The sequence below is a fragment of the Protobothrops mucrosquamatus genome, unplaced genomic scaffold, assembly GCF_001527695.2.
Source record: "Protobothrops mucrosquamatus isolate PMUCROS unplaced genomic scaffold, P.Mucros_1.0 scaffold373, whole genome shotgun sequence".
Taxonomy (NCBI): Eukaryota; Metazoa; Chordata; class Lepidosauria; order Squamata; family Viperidae; genus Protobothrops; species Protobothrops mucrosquamatus.
In genome coordinates, this window is record NW_015386705.1 from 366,936 (window position 1) to 389,100 (window position 22,165).

General features: G+C 35.3%; 1 protein-coding gene across 1 annotated transcript in view; it reads right to left on the bottom strand.

Annotated features, from left to right (window-relative positions):
• The window catches only part of RPN2 (ribophorin II), a 33,740-nt gene extending 13,514 nt beyond the window's left edge, over positions 1 to 20,226 (bottom strand). The window contains exons 1-11 of the mRNA XM_015815741.1: positions 20,175 to 20,226; positions 18,729 to 18,922; positions 15,875 to 15,970; positions 14,733 to 14,908; positions 14,132 to 14,207; positions 13,107 to 13,241; positions 9,557 to 9,733; positions 7,077 to 7,195; positions 6,642 to 6,747; positions 1,978 to 2,069; positions 424 to 538 (exon numbers count right to left, since the gene is read on the bottom strand). Of these exons, the coding sequence (XP_015671227.1) occupies positions 424 to 538; positions 1,978 to 2,069; positions 6,642 to 6,747; positions 7,077 to 7,195; positions 9,557 to 9,733; positions 13,107 to 13,241; positions 14,132 to 14,207; positions 14,733 to 14,908; positions 15,875 to 15,970; positions 18,729 to 18,922; positions 20,175 to 20,187 (1,299 nt within the window). The 5' untranslated portion in view covers positions 20,188 to 20,226. The remainder of the gene's footprint in view (positions 1 to 423; positions 539 to 1,977; positions 2,070 to 6,641; positions 6,748 to 7,076; positions 7,196 to 9,556; positions 9,734 to 13,106; positions 13,242 to 14,131; positions 14,208 to 14,732; positions 14,909 to 15,874; positions 15,971 to 18,728; positions 18,923 to 20,174) is intronic.
• Positions 20,227 to 22,165: the final 1,939 nt, after the last annotated feature.

The following is a 22,165-nucleotide window of genomic DNA, read 5'->3' on the forward strand; positions in this document are numbered from 1 at the left end:
TGCTAGCCTGGTGCTTTAACCAATCCACCAAACATTTTCTAACCTGAGACAATGGAGATGATACAAGCCAAGCATTCTGATTCTGACAAGATTTCAACTTTCTTTGATGTTTTAAAGAGCTCTGGTACAGAAGAATAAATAGCAATGGATCAACTGAATAACCAATTTATCTGGCTTAAGGTACTTTCATAAGTATACACGTAGGTCTGTCTGTTATTTTGTCCATTAATTTAGATAAGAGCTAGAAAATCAGAAGGGCAATAACTTGCTCCTTGCCTTCAAATCTGTTATGCACAACTGTCACATTTGCTTAAAGTTTCTAAGTTTTTATAAACAAAAAACAAAAAGCAAACAGAACCTCTTCCCACAAGCCTTTTTGCTAAATATGTCGCTCTGGATTAGGGTAGGCATGCATTAACTAACCTGGTGAGGGATTAATTCTGCTCCAGTGTTCACATCAACCAATTGAAAGGACAAGGCAAAATTTTGATGGCTGTCAGCTGTGAATGATCCTTTGGCTTTGGCTGGGTAAGTGACCCTGAAAACAGAAGTGAACAATTGCTAAGAAAAAAAAAAGTGAATCTGTGCAGAGGAAATTAGATGCAAAGTAGATTGGGATCCACTCATAAATCTAGTGATCTGCAGTTAATTAACGAGAGCTTCTGATTCCCTATTATGTTATATAATGTAATACAGAAGCAACTAGAAAGCTTCTTATTCCCAAATTAGATTGCTAAGAGTATTTGTGAAAACCCAAGATCTCTTTGAACAGAATTGGGTCAAGCACTGACCCCAAATTTCTGGTAAACCAATACTTAGAAACACTCTAATATTTAATTCTTAGTATACATGTACTATTTTATTGGTTATAATTAATTGGTCCTATTCTTTTACAGCAAGTTAATTTGCAAGTCTAAAATCAGCGCTGCAAATACTGTATATTCTTGCTTTGACACTGTTCATCCTTCAATAAAGGAGAAAACTATGGAAACATGCAGGTAGTTTTTCTACCCTCTTAAAGCCAAATTACAAGAAAGCTGGTTATGCTTCACATTCAATTCCATTTGGTGAGTAAAATTATTGCAAAGTCAGTCATTGCTAAATCTGAACTATGATTAGCCTCTAGCTTTAGAATTATCTTTTATTATGTATATTACCGAGGGTCTTTTTAGCATGAAGAGAGGTGGTTGTCATCTCAGAGAACATTGTCTGCCACCTTATATTATATATTTAAGATTAGGAACTAAATCTTATAGATCAAATGATCTGATTTCCAGTCAAGCTTGAACCCTACAATACATGGGCCAATAAGGAAATGGAGTCATCATTAATTTGGGAGATGTGAAATGAAAAAATAGTACACAGACAGCAAGCAGGAGAATTGTTTATTTATGTTCCTCTTTATGCCCCAATATAATCTGCTTCAGAGGCCCTATGGCCCTTTCCAGCCAGATTACAAAGCATCATTAAAGGCATCAGACAAAAGTCTTAAAAGATATTCAGTGCAAAGCAAGAATTAGCAATTGCATAGTTGAGTCACAAAAAAGAGAAAGGTAGGTGGGTTGATAACAAAATAAAATTGTAAAAAAGTAAAAGCAGAAGGAACAATTAACTTTCTAGAATTTCAAGAAGTATAACCTTCCTTTACAGACAAAACACTTTCATTTTCGAAGAGAAGCAGGCAAGGATACAAGAGGTTCAGTAAAGAAATTAAAATAATGAATTCTGTTCAGTGTTCTGTTTGCCCTGGTTGACTGAGTAGTTAAGGAGTTAATAATCTAATACTTGAAATTTTTAAAGGACTAGTTGCTGCTAAGAGTGTAAACATCCAACCATACATATCTAGTATAAACCCTAACAACTTAAATCTCAAAATACAGATCAATTTATATAATTTGTTTCCTTGATAACATGTTGGCAAAGCCTGGATTCACAGTGTTGACATTTAGTACTGAGTTGTATGTACTGGTATTTTACCTGGTAGTTTTGGGTGCAATGCTCTGATCTTTATCCACAGTAAAGAGATCCACATTTGTAATACCAACTTCAGTTGAGACTTTGACTTTCAACTGCAAACCAGAAACAATGAGTTACACACACGCACACACATTTACATAAACAAAACATGCTGCATTTTAAACAGATTACAAGTAATATTTTCATTCATACTTCATTTTTGGAAATTCGGCTACTTTTTCCCCCTTTCTTTCTTTTTTTTGAGTGTATTAAAAAGGAGTCTAAGAATCAGCTTTTGATTTTTGGATATTTCCATACATTAATCAATTATATTCCATATATTAATCAATTATACTCTCAAGCTTCCTCCTTCCGTTATATATTCAAGATGGACAATATTTAATATTTATTGCTACGTATATGTAGGGATGTGGGTCTATACATATGTTGTTCATAGTATGTTTAGGTGTGTGTCATGTATGTGTTTCACTTTGAGAGCGGGCAACTAAATTTCATTTTTGATGTGTGCCATTGTGCCCACAGTATAAAAATGACAATAAAGGTTATCTTATCTATCTTATCTTATCTTATAAATCAACGCTTTCTTCTAAAAGTATTCATTTGTAACACTTTATTAATGATAGGGTTTCCAGAAAAGAGATAGCATAACTTTATTCACTGAGATTATTGAAAAGATAGTATAATAGGCAAACCAATGTTTGATCGCATGATGGAAATTTAAGGAAGCAAGAAATGACTAATTAATGGCTGACAGCTCCATTTTCTAATCACAGGGAATACTTACTAGGGCTCTCTGTGAGGTACTCAGCAGGATTATGAGTTTTTTGCTTAAATTATAGTGGTTGAGACCAATCCGCATTAAGCATTTAAACTAAAGGAGAGAATATCTGTCCTTAAAGTTCAATTTAATTTATTGTTGTTTGTTAGTTATTGGAGCTTCCTTATACAACTGATGTTATCTTTTGCTCCCTTCTTCATTTCAATTTCTTCCACATTTGGTCCCATTTCAGCTTTAAAAGCTAGTTTTTAATTAAAAAAAAAGTTTGTATTTTACTATTCTATCTCACTTTACAGTACAGGTAGTCCTTGACTTACAAGTTACTTACAACTTATAGTTCATTTAGTGACCGTTACAACGGCACTGAAAAAAGTGATTTACGACCATTTTTCACACTTATGACATTGTAGCATCCCCATGGTCACGTGATTTACATTCGAATGCTTGACAACTGACTCACATTTATGACGGTTGCAGTGTCCCAGAGCCATGTAATCTCCTTTTGCGACCTTCTGACAAGCAAAGTCAATGGGGAAGCCAGATTCACTTCACAACCATGTTACTAATTTAACAGTTGCAGTGATTCACTTAACAACCGTGGCAAGAAAAGTCATAAAATAGGGCAAAACTCACTTGACCAATTTCTCACTTAACAACATAAATTTTGGGCTCAATTATGGTCGTACATTGAGGACTACCTGTATTTGGATGTCTAATTTGTTTCTTGGATTCATGAACTTTTAAAATACAAATACTGAAAGGCATATGTGACAAATTTGAGTACTTGGGCATTATGCAATGCAATGAGGGAATGAGCAGCAGTTATTCAGCACTATTGTTTGGAAAATGTTCAGCTGGATACCACGAAACTAAGTCCCTACTAGTAACAGCCAGATACCCAAAAGGATACAATAAAATAGAATGCACAATGAACCAGTCAGCAAAAGCAATTTGAGCTACACAAAACATTCCAAGCTCAAAAAACCCTTTTTTTTTTAGTGTTCCAAGGTCAGAACAGAACACCAAGAGTTTACTCATGAGCTTATTTTGAATACAGTACTCAGCCACAGGGATCAATGGGAACTTGGAACAATATTTTGTTCTCCTTTCCAGAGGCATAAAATATGTGAATAACAGTGTGAATACAATTTCCAATTTGATCAGCAGCACTTTTTACTTTAATTAAAATTTCCATAGTAAATCATGGAAGCAATTATGAAGTCAAACTTTTCATATTCTACACTTTGAAGAAGGCAACATTTGGGAATATTTAAAATAAGGATTTATCTTTTGTTTTGCTCAGGTTTGTCTACTCAGGTTTGTAATGTGTTTGGCACATTACATTCATGCACACACATTAATAAATGCTAGAGAATATGGTATTTTTAGTTAACATATTAAAGTTTAGATCATAATTGCTCAACCTGCTAGAGCACTAAGTAATCTAATGACAACCTCTAATAAGCAGCCCACCTGACAGCTTTCTCCAGTAATAAAATGCCTTATTATTAGTATTCTTACTAAGCCATCACCATTAATGCATGGCCACTAGTACTCACTTATGTAGCCAGAGTGCTTAAGCAGCTCCATAAATCCCTCTCTGATGCTTTAAGAGAGATTATTACTCCAATTACCACATTGATTTGGATATGTATGACAGAGCTTGGCATGTAACTTCTAGCTGATGCCTGCTGAGTGAGCAACAAGTCTTAAATGCTAATTTTTCAATTACCGTAAATAAGCAATTGAGGGGGTGAAGAGAATATCAAATATGGTAAACAGCTCTTGAAAAAAAATAGCACACATACAAATTGTTTCCAACTGCCATCACTGTCACTTTGGGAATGATTTTTTTTTTTAAAAAAGAAACAATAAAAATGAAAAGACAGTTGCATTAGACTGCAAGGAAAAAAAATCAAAATATCGATGAACTTGCAAGTAAGCTACAGAATAAGTTTCTATTTCCTACTTCAAAATAAGTATGTTTCATGTTACTAAATGAAAGTTTTTTGGGCCCAAATTCAGTTGGGCAACTTGTTCCTGGTCTTAAAACTACCCTTTTTTTCAATTGCTGAAACATTTTCCAACTGGACTGCTGAAATTTCATCACAAAATTTATGGCAGTTTCTTGCCGCTTGCATGCCTCACAATATTTTTAATGCATTAAAATAACCCTTCACGGGTTTATCCTGAAAATTCAGAAAAATGGTGACCCACTCCATTTTACAACGTAGCTTCATCCATTGAGCCCCTCAGGGAAAAAAGTTAGTCTTGTCAGAGAAAGTATCTCTCCGCCCTATATTAACCCTTACTAACGAGCAGGAGATAAAACACCCAAGTTTTTACTCTGTGTATAACCGGTCTTTATTTTAAAGTAGGGGATACAATCACCTGCTTAACTGGTTACAACACCAGCCATGTTTGCAGGAGTTCCAGATGAATAAGTCAAACTTGCAGAGCCTCAAAAAGGGAGCAGCTATAAGCCCTGCTCTGCCATTCTGTAGCAGGCAGGTAGCTTGATCTCTCCTTTATTCTTCTTTATTCTTCTCTGCTTCACTTTGCACAGATCCTAGTACAAGGGAAGACAGGGAAACTCTGCCTGTATGACAACGCTCTGACAATAGGGAGTAGTTTTCAGAAGGGAAGCTCTTAACCCAGGGGTTCTCAACCTTGGCCACTTTAAGACTTGTGGACTTCAACTCCCAGCATTCCTCAGCCAGCAAAGCTGGCTGAGGAATTCTGGGAGTTGAAGTCCACAAGTCTTAAAGTGGCCAAGGTTGAGAACCCCTGTGACTTAACCCCGAAGCATCACAGACTGCCAAGAAAGATGGAACCTGAACCTGGGTTCTTAACTCTATCCAGTCCCCTCTTACAAAGGATCCTGCAAATGACTAGCATGCAGTTCGCACATGGCTAGTTTCTTTCTTTGTCAAACTAATTTCCAATTAAACAAATTTTAGCAAATGTGACGTGCAATCGTAGTGATGCTGAGTAGAAGAAATGGGGTATGTTGTACATTCCTCAAATGCAGACTAAATAAAAAAAAAATGAAGCATGAACTGGATTCCCTAGCGTGGTATTTTTCAAGAGCAAAGCAAAGTAATATGAGGCTACCTCTTAATAGCACAAAATATACAGAGTGTCTTTTCAAAAGTGGTAAATGTGAGATATAGTGCATTTGAGAAAATGAGGATATGTTTGGTATGAACCTTTGTTTGCCAAGTCCAGGGTGGATGTCTACCACGACAAAAAAAAGCCAACAATTTAAATTATTTATAAAAATATAATATAATTACATTAGTTACACTCATTTAATTAAAACCATTATTTGTTATTGTTCTCCCCATCCATTCAGTGCAACAGTTCCCCCCCCCCGGACACTTTTTTTCTGACCACAGGCCTTCAAAGTCCAACCATCACACATTCTGATTCAAAGTCACTGGCCGAGCAGTATGATAACAGTTATTTGGGAAGGGCGAAAGGAAAGGATGTATTCCATGCAGGACAGCTTTGTGAATTAAAGAAAAAACCATGAAAGACAAATTATATGAACAAAGGCGAATAGACGTGTCCCAGGGTAATGTTTCAGGATCCAATCTGGGTCGGTCACCGGGATCAAAGATTTAGTCTTCCGAACTTTCAGACTTCTTGTGCTGGAGCCCCCATTCTCAGGGATCTTCTCTCCGGCCACCAGAAAAGATGGGCTCCAGCGTGAGTCCGAAAGCTTGGAAGACTAAAACTCTGGTCCCGGTGACTGACCCAGATTGGAACCTGTGATAAATTATATGCTGACAAAAGTAAGTATTTTTTAACTAACAAGAACCAAAATAGTTTTAATGAACAAGTTCCTTCCCAGAATAAAAAAGGGCTTAGAATATATACTTACCTCAACTTTGTTTGCTATAAACCGACTATCTCCATTAATGCTGATTGTAAAATCATAATAGCCGCTAGCAGGCTTGACACTCATGAAATTCAGCTCAAAGACGTCTCTGTTAATAAAAGCATAGCTGTAAAATTGCAGGAAATTGATGCCCATATACATAGCAATGATTAAAAACGCCAGAAGCAGGATGCACTTGCTTATAACAGTGGCTCATAAAACCTCAAACAGCAAAGAAATAGAATGAAAAGTCACAAGATACTATTTGGATAGAAAAACTATGAATTCCAAATGTCAAAAAGGCTGAGCTATCCATGAGCATCACTGGATCCACATCTATTTTCAATCTCTGCATTCTTTTCACATTCTTGGGAAGAATGGGAATCTTCCAAACTTAAGATGAAAAAGAAAGGTTTTGAATAACAATATTCTGCTTACCCAGACAGAGAAAAAGTAGACTGCTGAAGGACTGTGGCTTTAGTTGCAACAGACTTTACATGATCCAAGGTTACAGTTGCTTGAGTTAGTGGCTGTGACATCACATTTGTCACTTTAAGCTAAAGAATGTAAAAGATTTGTAAAATTATTTCTTCCTCATATATGAAAACTATCAGCTAAATAACAAATTCCAGGAAAAGGTAAAGCTATAAAGAACTCCTGACAATCTTCTGTTTATTTTGCTTCAGATACATTTCTAGGCATCTTCCAAAAACTACATCTAATTAATGCCTTGTTATAGCTTTCATTTTTGTTATTTAAATTTATACTGCATCATATAGTATAACCTAAGTATGGCCTGTCTTTAAAAATACTCCTTTTCCACTTATCCATCAATTAAGAGGATATGTTGTACCTCAAAACTGTAACACAATTTAGGCAGGCGAGACACATAATTCAATTTTCCATGTACTGTATTTTTATTTCTCTGAAACAGCTCAGCTTCATTCTCTCACCCCATCTTATCCATATTTCCAAGCATGCATTCTGTGTACTTCAAAGTTTTCTCTGTGATGAAATGGTAAAAGAAAGCTAGCTTCCACCTGACATATTTTTTGACTTTATCCCACTTTTAAAAATAACTCAAGGCGGCAAACATTATCTAACACTCCTTCCTCCTCTTATTTTTTTCCCACAACCACAACCCTGAGAGGTGAATTGGGCTGAAAGAGTGTGATTGGCCCAAAGTCACCCAACTGGCTTTCACTTCTAAGGTAGGACTAAAATTCAGTCTTCTGTTTTAAAGCCTGGTGCCTTAACCACTAGACCAAACTGGGTCTTCATGTATCACATCTTTAAGGAATTACCAGCTATCAAGAAACTCAGACCTTGGTATAATGTCTAACAGCAATAAAACAGTGTAGCTCCACTCTAGAGTTTTTTCTGTCAATGTAGAACATGCAGGAACACAGAGGATCAACAGCTTTCTGATCTATCTGCCTGCCCCTTCATGCAGTTACTAGCCTCTACTTCACATTGCTGAACTGCCAGGAATGTCTTTGTAAATGGGCCAAGGCCCAGAAGCTGTGATGCTCCTAGCCTTTAACAATATATCTCTGACAGCTTAGATATAACCTACAAAATGGATGATGAGGCTGACCGCTGCTTTCTTATTTTGCTTCATGGTCCATCGTTGTATAACAATGCATTATTAACACTGCAGATCACTTCTGGTACAGCTGATTGCCCCAACCCTGGTTTATTCAAAGAAGATAACATTCCTTCTTAAATTTACCGGTTTGGTATTTTTATCCAAATTGCTCTGGGGAAACTTGGGTTGAGAGGAGCTTTTAAAATTTACAATAATGTTTTTATGAGTAATAAATATTATTAATTTTACAAGATATATAAATTACACCAATCTAAATCAATATTAAAGAATTGACATGAGCAAACCAAAAGAATCTAGAATAAGCCAATATATAATAACTAACAACCATTACAAAAATAGATGGACACCTAAAACCACCCTAGATTGAATAAAAGGTAGACCTTCTCAGTAATAGCCACCCCATTGTGGGATATCTTGACCCAGGTGGTTTCATTAGCCTCTACTATTTTCTAATTTAGGAAAGCACTTAAAATTAATATGCAAGAGTCGTTTCAGAGCAGCAAGCCTAGAATATCAACTGTATTTCTTCAACGGTGAGATATGTATTGGTTATTCTATCTGGGTTTCTGGGAATTCAAATTTAAAAGGAGTGGGAGAGCTACTGCTGTCTATTCCTAGCCTACTCAAAGGAGGAATTCTAAAGGACTCCATTGACATCTATTAATTAACAATCCATTAACAGGCTTCTGAGTTTATACCTGGAATCATTTATCATACTATGATGCTATGGTTTTTTACTGATCACCAGGCATTGATCTGTAAGCAGGGTACAGCTCAAATCAATTTTACTTGCTTCTGAGTGGCTTTCCTAAATTCAGTTCAATCCATAAGATTCTGCTCAGTTTAACTCCAGAGGGGGAAAACAATAGTTATATGGGAGAGACTTACTATATTTTAAAGCCTCTCATTTTTTTAAGTGTAATTTCCGAGATATGAAAACGCCCCTCCAGGCTGCTTCATGTATACAGCTTGGCATTTTATAACATGCATTCTACGAAATACTCTGAAATTAATTTTGAGTTCCCAGTTCATTATCAGAGGATAGACTGGTTCCTGAAAATGTCAGCCATTTCTGCTTTAAGAACCAGATTTAGTATTATCTTCCCAATGCAAATATTTTCACTTTCTACTTCAGGCATTAAGACACTCTAGGTCAGTGTTTCTCAACCTTGACAATTTTAAGGCATGTGGACTTCAACTCCCAGAATTCCACAGCCAGCAATGCTGGCTGTGGAATTCTGGGAGTTGAAGTCCACATGCCTTAAAATTGTCAAGGTTGAGAAACACTGCTCTAGGTGCAGCCACTGACCGTGAGTATTGGCTGATGGTGAGAGACTGCAGTAGGTCCCTCAGTCACAGCAATGACCGGCAAATGGAAACGATTCTGGGAAAGGGAGGCAGCAGCACAAGCCACACTGAATGCTTCGGAAAGAATCTCAAAGTTTTTCTTGCTGAAAACTGCATTCACCAGCTGGATGAGCTGATCCTGAAAATAAAAAATAATAAAGAAACAAAAGTTAAGTTGGCTTGAGCTTTTTATTGTTTTAAGATACAAAAAGAAAGGAACTAAGGGAAAAAATAAAAAAGCGATTACATTATATACAGCAGATCATTCAAGCAAATTTTTAAACATACCATTAAATCTTGATTACATGAAATATTATTGATCAGTCTTTCCATTACTTTGATAGAGAGCTAGTTCATAAACAGAAAACAAGCATAAACTGATGAACCAGTATCAGTCTAGGAATATACTGAAAAATATTTTTTTTGGGGGGGGTTTGTCCCTTATGTTAAAAAAAATCTATAATTCTTCGGTAGTAGTAACTTCTATGTTTTTGGTATATAATTCATTACTGTGGTTTACATTTTTAACTTAAAGTTTGCTAAGGAAAATATAGGGACAAGTTCAGGCATTGTCTAAAAATGAAGACTGTCTTGAAGGCACACACACAAAAAGAATAATCCCAAAAAATAAGACGGAGTGGTTTAAAGAGAAACCCAGTGACCGAACTGAAAATCAGGAAATTTAAACTCTATCTTAATAATAGATTTAATTTAGAAAATCTAGGAATTATCCTTCTGAAAAATGAATGCCTTAATATTTTATCAATTCACTGAAAATAATGTAAAATAGTTATCATAGGCATACTTCTTAGTAAATCAATCTAGAAGTAATATTCATTTTTATAATTTGGTGGATTTTAATAATCTATTTTATCTATTTTTATCTGAGATTAAAACTCTGATATATAACATCTACAAATGAATTTTCATTAGAATTACTATTCCTGGATACTCAAAAGATTCAAGCAACAGCTGAAATCCAAATTATTACTAATATCCATAGAAACCGTGGGGCATATAGAAAGTATATGAGACTTTACTTTAGCAGGCACATAATATTATCAGATGTTTGGTTACCTTTTATAAAAACATGATTGTGTAGAATTGATAATCAAAGGTAAAACTTTTATGTAATAGGCCAGAGTCACCGTCAATATTTCAATATTTTTACATAAATGGTTAACCAGAAAATTTGACAATAGCTTGCATAGTCAACAGCAACTTTAAAATGGATTTATAATAGACTTCTAATAGTACTGGGGCAATTATCTCAATAAATATTTTAAACCTTCAATGGAATAAACACCTAGATTAGTAGTTTATCCTATTTTTATAGATTAACGATACCCATTACTTCTTGGAGAGACAGATACAGGACAGAATTTATCATGTAAATCTAAATCAAAATGGGGAAGGGCAATCAGATAGAGGACCAGTGACCTGGCATGTCTCAAAACAGCTGTTGAGAGACAAGGTTTGCATAGGGCATAGTCATGACTTTTGCGACATTTAAAAAAAAAAGACTGTAAGGAAAAGATTTGTGAACCTTTTGTGAAGAGAGCGTTACTAATTTTGAATACTATTTGTCTATATTCTTCAAACAAAGAGATTTTAGTTATTGTTGTTGTTCTTGTTATAAAGGAAAGCTAGAGAGATTATTTTTACCTCTATTTTAGGTACCCAATTAAAGCTTCACATTTCATTAAAAGCATTGAGGGTGGTTTGAAAATTTGTCAAACTAAATTCTTTATGAGGAATGATGTAAAAGCATGCCCATATAAATAGGCACAGCCTTATTAAATTACAAAAAAACCTAGCAGTTTTAAATTTTTCAATGAAATAGAATCTGTTAACACGATTTATATATATATAAAATCTCAAAGAGTTCCTGACAACACAATGCATAACTCACACCAAATAATTAATTTTAATTGGACCAATTTGAGACTTTGGAATTTTTAAAAGCACTTTATGACAAGCAGCCTGTAACACATCATTTTAGATTCATTTGGGTACTGTTTAAAGAATGCGATTTAGAAAGTGTTGGTTTTGCCGCAATTCTTAAAAAGAGGAAATAGACTTGAGACCTTTCTAGTCCATTACACATTCCCAATACTAATTGGAAATAATAGGTGCTAATTATATTTTCAGTTCAGTGAAACACAATTTTGTGATTAGCTCTTAACTGTCAAGACAAAAGATATTATCTCAGAAGATGACATTAAAAAGTTTCATAAGTAACTTCAGTCTTTCTCCACATTATGAAGTCATCTGATGTTCATTAATTAATGCCTTTACCTGAAATGTATTTATTTTTTCTTTCAATTTGTTAAATTCACAGTTTCCATCTTGTCATTGTGGGTAGCCGAATCACACCTGACATCTGAGCCAGAATAACTCAGTATTCCTACAGATTACAAGAATTTTCTGGTTTTCCTGTAAAGGTTGACTTTCCCATAAAACTTAAAACTTGTATCTTTATGTCAGTTTTACAAACTGTCTAACTTTTCAGTGCTCACCTACAGATAATAAACATTTGATATCCTTATTTGAAAATTTTGCATATGTACACAGTTTTTATCTGATTGCTTTATGTTTTAAGGATGCAGGAAGACCCTAAACGGTGACTGAAGCCATATGTTGATGAAGATTCTCAGTCCTCCAGATAGAGTGGTCTGGAAGTTGAGACATGGCAATTGGACTTCTTTTCTTTTTGGTTTGAAACATTTTGCTACTTCAAACCAAAGAGAAAAAAAATCTAGTTGCCTTGACTCAACTCCCAGTGACTTTGGCGGGTTTTCCATATATGATGCTAACATTATTTAACTTCAAAATTAAGGCAAGCACATAGAAATAAGCTATTTGTATTAAGTGCAGAGCTTAGCAGAATTATTTTTCTCCTCTTTTCATGCAAGAAGCAAGAACAAGAGGAAGGATATAAGATGCAGCCAGTACCATATATCTTGAGGCCAATACCTAGGGGCTGTTAGGTATTTACACTGCCATCTTAATGTTTTTTGCTGGAACTGAAATGCTGAATGCTGAAAATTGAGGCCACATGACCATGGGATGGGGAAAAGGGTCATAAATGTGAGCTGGTTGCCAAACACCCAAAATATAATCATTATGACCACACAGGGTATGTGTGTTGTGTCTGTTGTAACTTTGAAATTGGGTTGTAAGTAGCTCTGGGGAGGTATATTGTAACTCTGAACTAAGCAACTAGACCTTAAGTTAAGCAAGGACTACCAGTATTTCAATATCATAGTGCTAGCAATAGTATTGGGGGGAAAAAGTGCAGATGAGCTCTGCATTGTTAAAACACCATTCTGCTTTGATATTGGCATTATAAACTGACATTTCATTGTCACATAACCAAAACCCAGATAGTTAGATAGAAATTATTACTAGCTTATAAACCCATTCACATCTTGCAATAGTCCAAATTCAGTTTTGATTTTGTAGTTCTTTATTCTAAACCATTACAATAGCATGTTCCAAAAGTTACCTACTTCTTTTATTGCCGGCTCAGTGCCAACATGATCTGAGAGTCTGTAAGTGGCAGCTACAAATAATGCGGTTGCTTCAAGCCCTTCTTCAAATTGTAGATACACTCCTCCTAGATCATCCAAGCGTGCAACAAGATCCTACAAAAAGACAACAACAAATAATTTTATATCTATCTCATCCATTTAATGTACAGCATGTCCTTCCATACCCAGGAGTTTTGCTACCTTTTTTCTTTTAGCCCTTACTAATCTTGGGTTCTTCTTTCATATCTAATGTGGGAGTGTCTAATGGAGAAAAGGATATTCCAATTCCAGTGAATGAACAGAACTCAGTACAGAAAACAACCTGAACATTAAATGGGAGTAAAGCAAGAAAATCTGCATAGTGGGAACTGTGACTGGGAGGACATGACAGCAACAGCCTCAAACCACCCTAACTCTGTAATGGATGAACTTTGTGTGAGTGAGAGGGCAAAAATCGTTAAATATGGATAATGGAAAGTTTGACCTCTTTTTGTCCCCCTCTGACACTAGCTATTACTGATAAGTATCCCCACTTCCTTGAAATATAGCTCTTAATCACAAAAAATTGTCAACCTTTTGATCTAGTGGCATGGATTCATGAAAAGATGAACTTAGAGTCAACAGAACCTCCTATATTAGTTCTACATAGGAAATTATTTATTTTTTCAGACCAAAATTAATATTGCAGAAAGACAAAATGTAAACTCCAGGTTACTTTTTGGGGGGGAAGAGGAGCATTTTCATTTGTCAGCAACAAGGCCTATTATGTACTCACTCTACTGTTATGGATTACCTAAATATTACTCTTTTAATCTTTACCAAGAATTTGGGACTTGAGAGAAGTGGAGTGCCATTTATTCCTTTACCACTTTTAGCATATTGTTGATATTTAAAACATAGTTACACTTTTTTAAAAATTGGTTTGATAAATTTTATTTCATATGGTTAGTTAGATGAGAACAAAACAGAAGAGCATATTATAACAAAAAAAATCTAAAACAAACCTCTATTTCTTCCACAATGCTTCTTAAATCTGCCTGCTGGGATAAATAGGATGCAGTCTGCAATGCCTGAATTGTTCTGAAAGAACAGAAACCTTGATGTGGGGAGAATACTATAATACACGATACCAACTATGAGCAGATTGATCTCAGAAGTATGAAACAGGAATATATATTAAAAACAACACCAACTAATTGAGATTCATATGGTAAAAAGTTTTGCATAAAAAAAGATGTATTAAAAAGTCGTATGATTTGATTAAGGTCAACTTTATTTCCCTAGACTAGAAATGAAACTGCAGTGGTATCCAAATTCTAACATTCAGGGATGATCATTAACATTTCTATGAATAGCTAAGTCAGAAGTTCATCAATCCAAAAAACTTCAATATACAGTAATCTAATCATATTCCCAATTCTGTTCCATGCTTATGGCTCATAAGCCATGAGGCATAAGTTACATAAGTGTCAGTAACTAGATCTTGTTGAATAACTCAGTTCATCAATTTAAGGCAACAAACTAAAATGCAGAAGTAAATAACACAGCAGTCTAGTCTTGGCATTCCATACGTTTCTCTGAATGATCCTCAAGATAAACACTTACGCCAAGATGTTTTCTTCTTTGCTAAGACGAGAAGTAAGTGCAGTCAGGGCTTCTTGGGAAGCAAGAGGAAGCCCAAAACCATTCAGGGCTCCAACAGCATGATAAATTTGGGTAATTGAAGAATCTTCACTGATAGCTTCAAGTAGCAATTCCCTGGTTTCATTTGAAATAGCAATCTAGGAATAATACACTAAATGCAGTATACATAAATCATTGCCATAAATGTTTAGCATTACAGCTAATAATTGCTTCTTGATGAAGTCAAGTCTTCAAACTCCGTCAAGTTCAGAAAAAAAAGCCAAATCAGACTATTAGGCATAGTACTGTCTATTCTGATATACAACTCCTGAATTTCAGCTAAAAGTCTTTCCCATTAACTTTATGTGAACTCTTTAACTGAAGGACTAGGGATTGAACCCAGAAACTTCTATTTATGCTACTGTTTACATCATACATAAACCTTTAGGTTCTTCAAAACCTAATGATACTGTCCTCTATAAATGAACAGTACTATTTTGGATGTACGGAGAAAATTGAGACTGATGTTCATACAGATGATTAAATGAAATATCTTGAACAAAAACACAAAAGTGCATTACATGTTATACTGGCAGTCAAATTCTGCTTTAAGGCTAGTACTTAAGCTTGATCAATGATTCAATGAGCAGAATGGATAAAATCTGGAAATCACAAACTAAATCACTCAAGAAACAGCACTAGTTCTGCAAAAATCAGAAACCAGTAAACTGCCCACTTATAAATTGAAAGCATATCGTAATTTCTTTTCATAAACAGCTTAGTTAAAAATCATCCAGAAAAACATATAAGTCACTTTCAGCTTACTCAGAAAGTCAACTATAAGAATATTAGCTACATAAATAGAAACTGTATCCAAAATAGAACAAAATTATGCCTAACTTCATGTTGAGCCCTTGTGGTTTAATTTGCACTGTCACATTGCTTAAAACAGGTTAAACAATCTGCCTTCTGCTATAGTTTTATTTAATATAACCCCAATAATTGCTTATTTTAGCCTGCAAAGAGATGTCTTGGAAACAGCTGTTGTCAAATTAACCATAAGTCAAACAGTTGGAAAGATTTGTACAAGAGAATGTATTTTTTTCTTTAAAAACTGAACTTACCTCACATCCAGCCAATGCCTGACTTCCCTGTGCAGCATAGAAGAGGGAATCAACACTATTGGGGTCCAATTTAGATTTTATAAAATTGCAAGCAGCCTATTAAGAAAAAAAAGTGGACTTAAATAATTAAGGCTATTAACACATGCTAAATGTAACGTTCCCAGTTATTTACCGGAGAAAAATCTTTCCAATGTAGATTTTGTAGAAAAGATTAAAATACCAGGCTAGACATATCTGGTAAAAGATAGCTCATAATTTATGTATCTCCCTCCACTACAATAACAACAACAACAGCAACAACAACAACAACAAAAAAGGTAAGTTCCTATTCTATTCTTTTTCTTGCTTATATTACAGGCTGTTTTGCTCCTCCATTCTCAAAGACATGAGGCTTTTTACCCATGGAAGGAAACAGAGGCATCTATAGAATATTTTCAGTGCACAACATAAAATGCTGTGAAACACGGAGTACCTGATTTAGGAAGGTAACATAAAATAACACTGGGTGTAAAGGAGGAAGGCATTTTCTAGTTCTTGTAAGTGGTAGCCTCAAGGCAATTACAGGAAATCAAAGATGGATATTTATCAAATAAAAAAAATACATTCTTTCAATTTGAGTTCAATTCCTGGTGACTTTACTGATATATTGTCCATATTGCTCCTTGGGTAGCTACATAGAAGTGATTCACCATTACAAACTTTTGAGAAGTTTCCCATACAGTCTGTAATCTGGTTTTCCTTAGAGGTCTCTCATCCAAATACTAAATACCCTGACCCTGTGTAGCTTCCAAGCCATACATAATCAAGCATGCTGAGACTTTTCTATGGGTTTAATTAAAATAACTGATACAGACTGCAAATTGCCAGCAGGTGAAGTGTTAGCTCCATCTATTGGAGGAACTCTATTGCTAAGTTCAGAAAGAATGATAAATGTTCAAACTCAAGCAGAAATTATCTGTCTGAAATAACAGAATAATGTAGCTGAATTAAAATATTTTGAAGAAGATATGAGCAGTAGGAACAGGCATTAGTCCAGCAGAGAATATATTCTGCAAGAATATCAGTTTTAATTTCTATTATTTCCAGAAAAATCATGTGTGAAACCATGAAGAGCCATTACCAATATAGACAAAACTGATAAATTGAACACTATTCTGACTCAATGTAAGGCAGATTCATACCATTTTAAAAATAATCAATACATAGTCCATTCCTAATTGTCCTAAATTGGGATGGTATAAAATAGTATATAACAGGTTATGTTGGTTTCAAAACCAACAAGGACACCAGACCGCCTTCTGCCACAGATCACCTCCCACCGGCCGATACGCTCCCACAGAGAGGGCCTCCTCAGGGTGCCGTCAACCAGACAGTGTCGGCTGGCGACCCCCAGGGGGAGAGCCTTCTCTGTCGGAGCACCCACCCTCTGGAACGAGCTGCCCCCAGAGATCCGGGTGATTCCGGATCGCCCCTCCTTCCGCCGCGCCCTCAAGACTTGGTTATTTCAGCGGGCAGGACTGGCCTAGGGGTATTTTAAATTGGTTTTAACAAAATTTTTTAGTAGAAGCGGCCTAGTTAAATATTTATTTTTAATCACTTTTAAATTTTGTATTGTATTGTATTATTGTTTTTAAACTGGCTGTAAGCCGCCCTGAGTCCTCCGGGAGAAGGGCGGGGTATAAATTTAATAAAACTAAACTAAACTAAAACTAAACTTTTACTACCATGGTCTTCAACAACATTCAATTTCATCTGTTGAGTATTATGGTTGAGCTGGGTTTTGAACTTTAATCTCCCTAAAAAACATATTGTTAATTACAATACAGTTCTTTTATATATATACATTGGCTACTTCTAGATTTTCTTGCTTTTGCCTTATAAAGATTAAGAAGTAAGATGCTCAGCATATGAACAAGGTTACATTCTTATTTTTCTGTATCCCACACTTATAATAAGCACCCCAGGTTGTGATGTAAGGTCACTGAGAATGAGACTGATGAATAAAAAAAACGGGCAATTCAACTCACAAAAGCTAGAAAAATAAGTCTGAAATAAATGAAAAAATATATTTTTGGGTGAATAATAAATTACATTATCATGTTAAAATGTATATTATATATTATATAATATACATAATTTCTCCTCTATTACCTAAAGGGTTAACAGAAAGGGTTCAGGTATAGATTAGTCAATGTTTTTAAGAAGAAAAATAAAAATAAGCAATTGCCTGATACAAAGGAATAAATATTTATTTAGGTTTCATTGCTTCTCTTACACCTATAATCGGGTTTTTGTCAAATTTAATTTCTCTCCCATGATCTTCCCGCAGAAGTAGAGACATTAATATAAAGCTTATTGATGCTATTCCATGCATGTTAGTTAAAGATCCTTGCAATAAAACTCAATAATTTATTGGGATTTATATAAAAATAACAAATAGAATAAGGCTAAAACATAAATAATTCCAGGTAAGAATTCTTAAGTCTTAAGAAAAAAAAATGTACAAGAACTCTCTTGAATGCATTATGAGAACTGATTATTTTTCTTGATTTGTCCTTTTGTTGTACAGTATTGTCAGAGAGCGATTTTCAGCTCTCTTGCCTGAAATCAACAAGTCAACTTTGTTTCTAGCCTTACATTAAATGTTCAGGGAAAACTCCGGGAAATGATTCATAGACAGCAAAGCTAAGGATATGGGAAGTACGTGATATTTGTATACCTGAAAGAAATATTACTTGCCCAGAACAAATGGCAAAAATTATGCTGACTTACAGTAATTTATTTATGTGCATATAATCCGCTCATTCATCATGAATTCATCAATATTCTGAATGCCCCAAAGATATATCCTTACCTTTTCATCAGCCACTTTCCCACCTAATTGATTCAATCCTACGATGGTATAATAACTTCCTTCCAAATCAGTAAATGGACGATTCAAAGAGATTTGTAACCTCTGAACATCATGTAGTGTGAGATAATGACTAGGAGTCAAGGCTATGATCTTGTCCACAGATATTAAGACCAAAATGAAAAATGTGAGATATCCTGAAAAAAGGAGAAAAGTAAATGCCTGTGAATATCTTTGTGAAGTGCATACTGTATGTTAATTTGTGAATAATTTTATCTAGTTGGATTATTACACGATTCAAGTATCCTCAGCACAAGAAGAAAATATATTACAGAGTCAAAAACATATAATCAAAGAAATCAATTTGATTGATTTCTAACATAACAAGGAATATATCTGCAAATATTAAAGATGATTTGTTTAAAAATATTTGTATTCTTTTAGATAGCTTGGAATGAAACAAAGATAACAATGCTATTATTAGCCCAAATCAAAATGCAACTAATTGGCTGAAAGGGGACAGATGGGGAGTTATTTTATCTCACTTGCAACCAATATCCTGCCACCTATAGTGCAAAGTTGCTTGTAAAACACAAGATGTGGAACTAGCATATGCATAGCCATTCAGATGTGACACTGACATTAAAAAAGTTTGTCACAGGACTGAAAATAGACGATACTATTCTCCTTCAAACACAAGTAGCTTCCCATTAATTTAGAATGACCATCAGACTCAATTATCTTCCAATTCCACATTCACACCATTACAAAATGGAAATGAATCCATACAACCTTTCAAGCTATTTAACCCCAATCTTCTTGTCCTTCTTTAACTGTACAGAGATTGACCATGTGCAACAGAAAGTGGCAGAACCCAGGTAGTATTGGAGGCTGAAATTATTACAATATTTTAATGCAATTATATTCAAGAATGTGGTGTTTTTTTTAACCAGATCAAATTTACTTCCACATACTGATATGGAGATTAAAGTACAAAATTACCTAAGCACAATTACCTGGTAAAGAGCATCAATGAACATAAAATAAAAATGTATAGGATAAAAGCGTAGGAAAATAAAAGCCTTTACAATATTCAAGCCTGTTCAGCTAATGCTACAACAGCGAAGAGGCTCAGCTCTATTTAGAGCAAGTTTAAGGAACGCATATAATTCTCCTTTGATTTAAATAACAACGATCGCTCCAAACAAGGCTCCTTTATTTTCATCAACTGCTTGACAGGTAGGAAATTCAGCAGGTGAAGCTTTTTATGTCAGCCTTGACATGATAGGTAAGCTTCATTCTGATCGTGCCAAGGACTTTCCCCAAATTCCCTCAGGGGAAACTCACACCCCAGACTTCAGAAAGGAGTCCTCTACCCGCCCTCCCTATGCAGGACTGCAAAAGCAACAATCCGTTTCCACGCCGTCACCACCTCACCAAACTCCTTACCCGGGGCCGCCATTTTCCCCCTCGCCTGCACACCAAGGGAAGACCCCACTTCCGCCCGGAGCTCTGGAACATACCATTTAGCACAACGTAACTCTTGCTCTTAAAGAGCAGGATTAATATTTGGATAAGACAGATCGATTTGCTCCTTTCAACTATGGAAGTGGATCTCAGTTTAAAGAATGTGAACTTTGGCTCTGCTGCTCATTTCCCCTTGGTCAGCACGAATGGTACGCTCCAATACGGTGGCTTTGGTACTGGGCGGAGCTTCAGAAAGGATGTGGCGTCCGCTGAATGGCTGGCAGTCGAATCATTTATATCGAGGGAGGCACATTCAAACAAGCGTGCTGTGGAATGATTTTTGGGGGCGGGTCGAATTCTAAATCTATACTTAGGAAGTTTTCGGCGAGGTTGGGAAGTTGCAGATTGTCGGCGAGAGATTATACAGGGGAATACAGAATATTCACACACATCACTTAAAGACCTCATAGCTAAACAAATGGAATAATTTTGCATTCCATCGGTGAAATTCTCTTCCCCTTGGAAAGAGTTTTTAAGCAAATTCTCTTTCATCAAGATGAATGAAAAACTGTTAACCCCATAAGAACTTTTTGCTGAAAAAAGAAAAAAAATGGATTGATGATTTATGGGTTTGACGATTAAAAAGGGGAGGTTATGGAAAGAGGAAAATTTAGATCTGAATTTAGGGCAAAATATAAATGTACCTATAAATGCAATAAAATATAACTGCTGTAAAGAAGGCGAAGCCACTACATTCTTTTTTCTTTTCTACTTTTTCTGTATATCTTTTTAACTTTTCTATTACTTTTCTTCATTTATCTTTAACTCAAAATTTAACTCAAAATAATTTCTATGCTTAATCTAATGAGGATTCATATCTTTCTCAATGTAAAATAATAACATAAATGGTTTTACAGCAGGGTTTATGGGCGAGAGATCAAAAGAGGCAGGGTGGAGGTGCCAAGACCCAAGCCTTGACCCTTTCTACCTGGACATGGACAAAGGGGGTGAAGCTTGCATCACAAGACCATGTCTGCCCTTTTACTTCCGTTTCTGGACATCACTGGTGCTATTAGGAAAACGCAGTTTTGTCCTGCTTTTCAATATTCATTGAAAATTAAATCTTACCACTCATCGTAGTAATTAAATAAATGGATGGGCAATATCCTGTAAAAACAAAAGACTAGATGGGGAGACGATGTAATTTTCAAACTAACCCACAGAGGGTGATGGAACCATTTTTTGTTTCTCTGGAAGAATTCAAAGCTCCAGAAGAGAATATAAATAAGCCCATAAATATCTTCTGAAAAGTTTATGCTAATACAGTACTGTACAATATTATACTGTAAATGAGAAGCATCCTGTTGTCAAATTCAGATTTGAAAAATAGCAGCAATTAGTGATTAACTTTGTCATACGTATAATTTAAACCTCACCAGTCTGGTACCTCTCAGCTCTGTTAAATTTTCAGTTATATGAAGACAGCTAGATGCATAAGACATTCACCTGGAAGTTAACAATAAGAATCTCCTTTTATCTGCTTGCAAATTTGTTATAGTCTGATAATGCCATATCCAAAAGCTGATTTGATTGCTGCAACGCTGCTGAACCACCTCACAGCAAGCTATGTCTCCTGTCTTTTATTTATTGAAGGTTTGTTATTATTGTTTTACTAGCTGTACCTGGCCACGCGTTGCTGTGGCTCAGTCTGATTAAATGGAAAAGAAAGAAAAGAGAAAGCGCACGTTTGTAACATTGAAATGGAATCGTAAAATTGGAAATTTGGAAATCGTAAATGGATCGTACATCGGAAACATTGAAATGGAATCATAAAATCGTAGCGTGTGTTGCTTTTACATCCAAGAGATGGCGCTGTTTTTCAAAAAAGCATGTTTTTACCTGTCACAGGTGTGACATCTATATAGTAGTAGGTATATAAAAACATGTGTGTATTCAAATGCAACGTTGTGTCA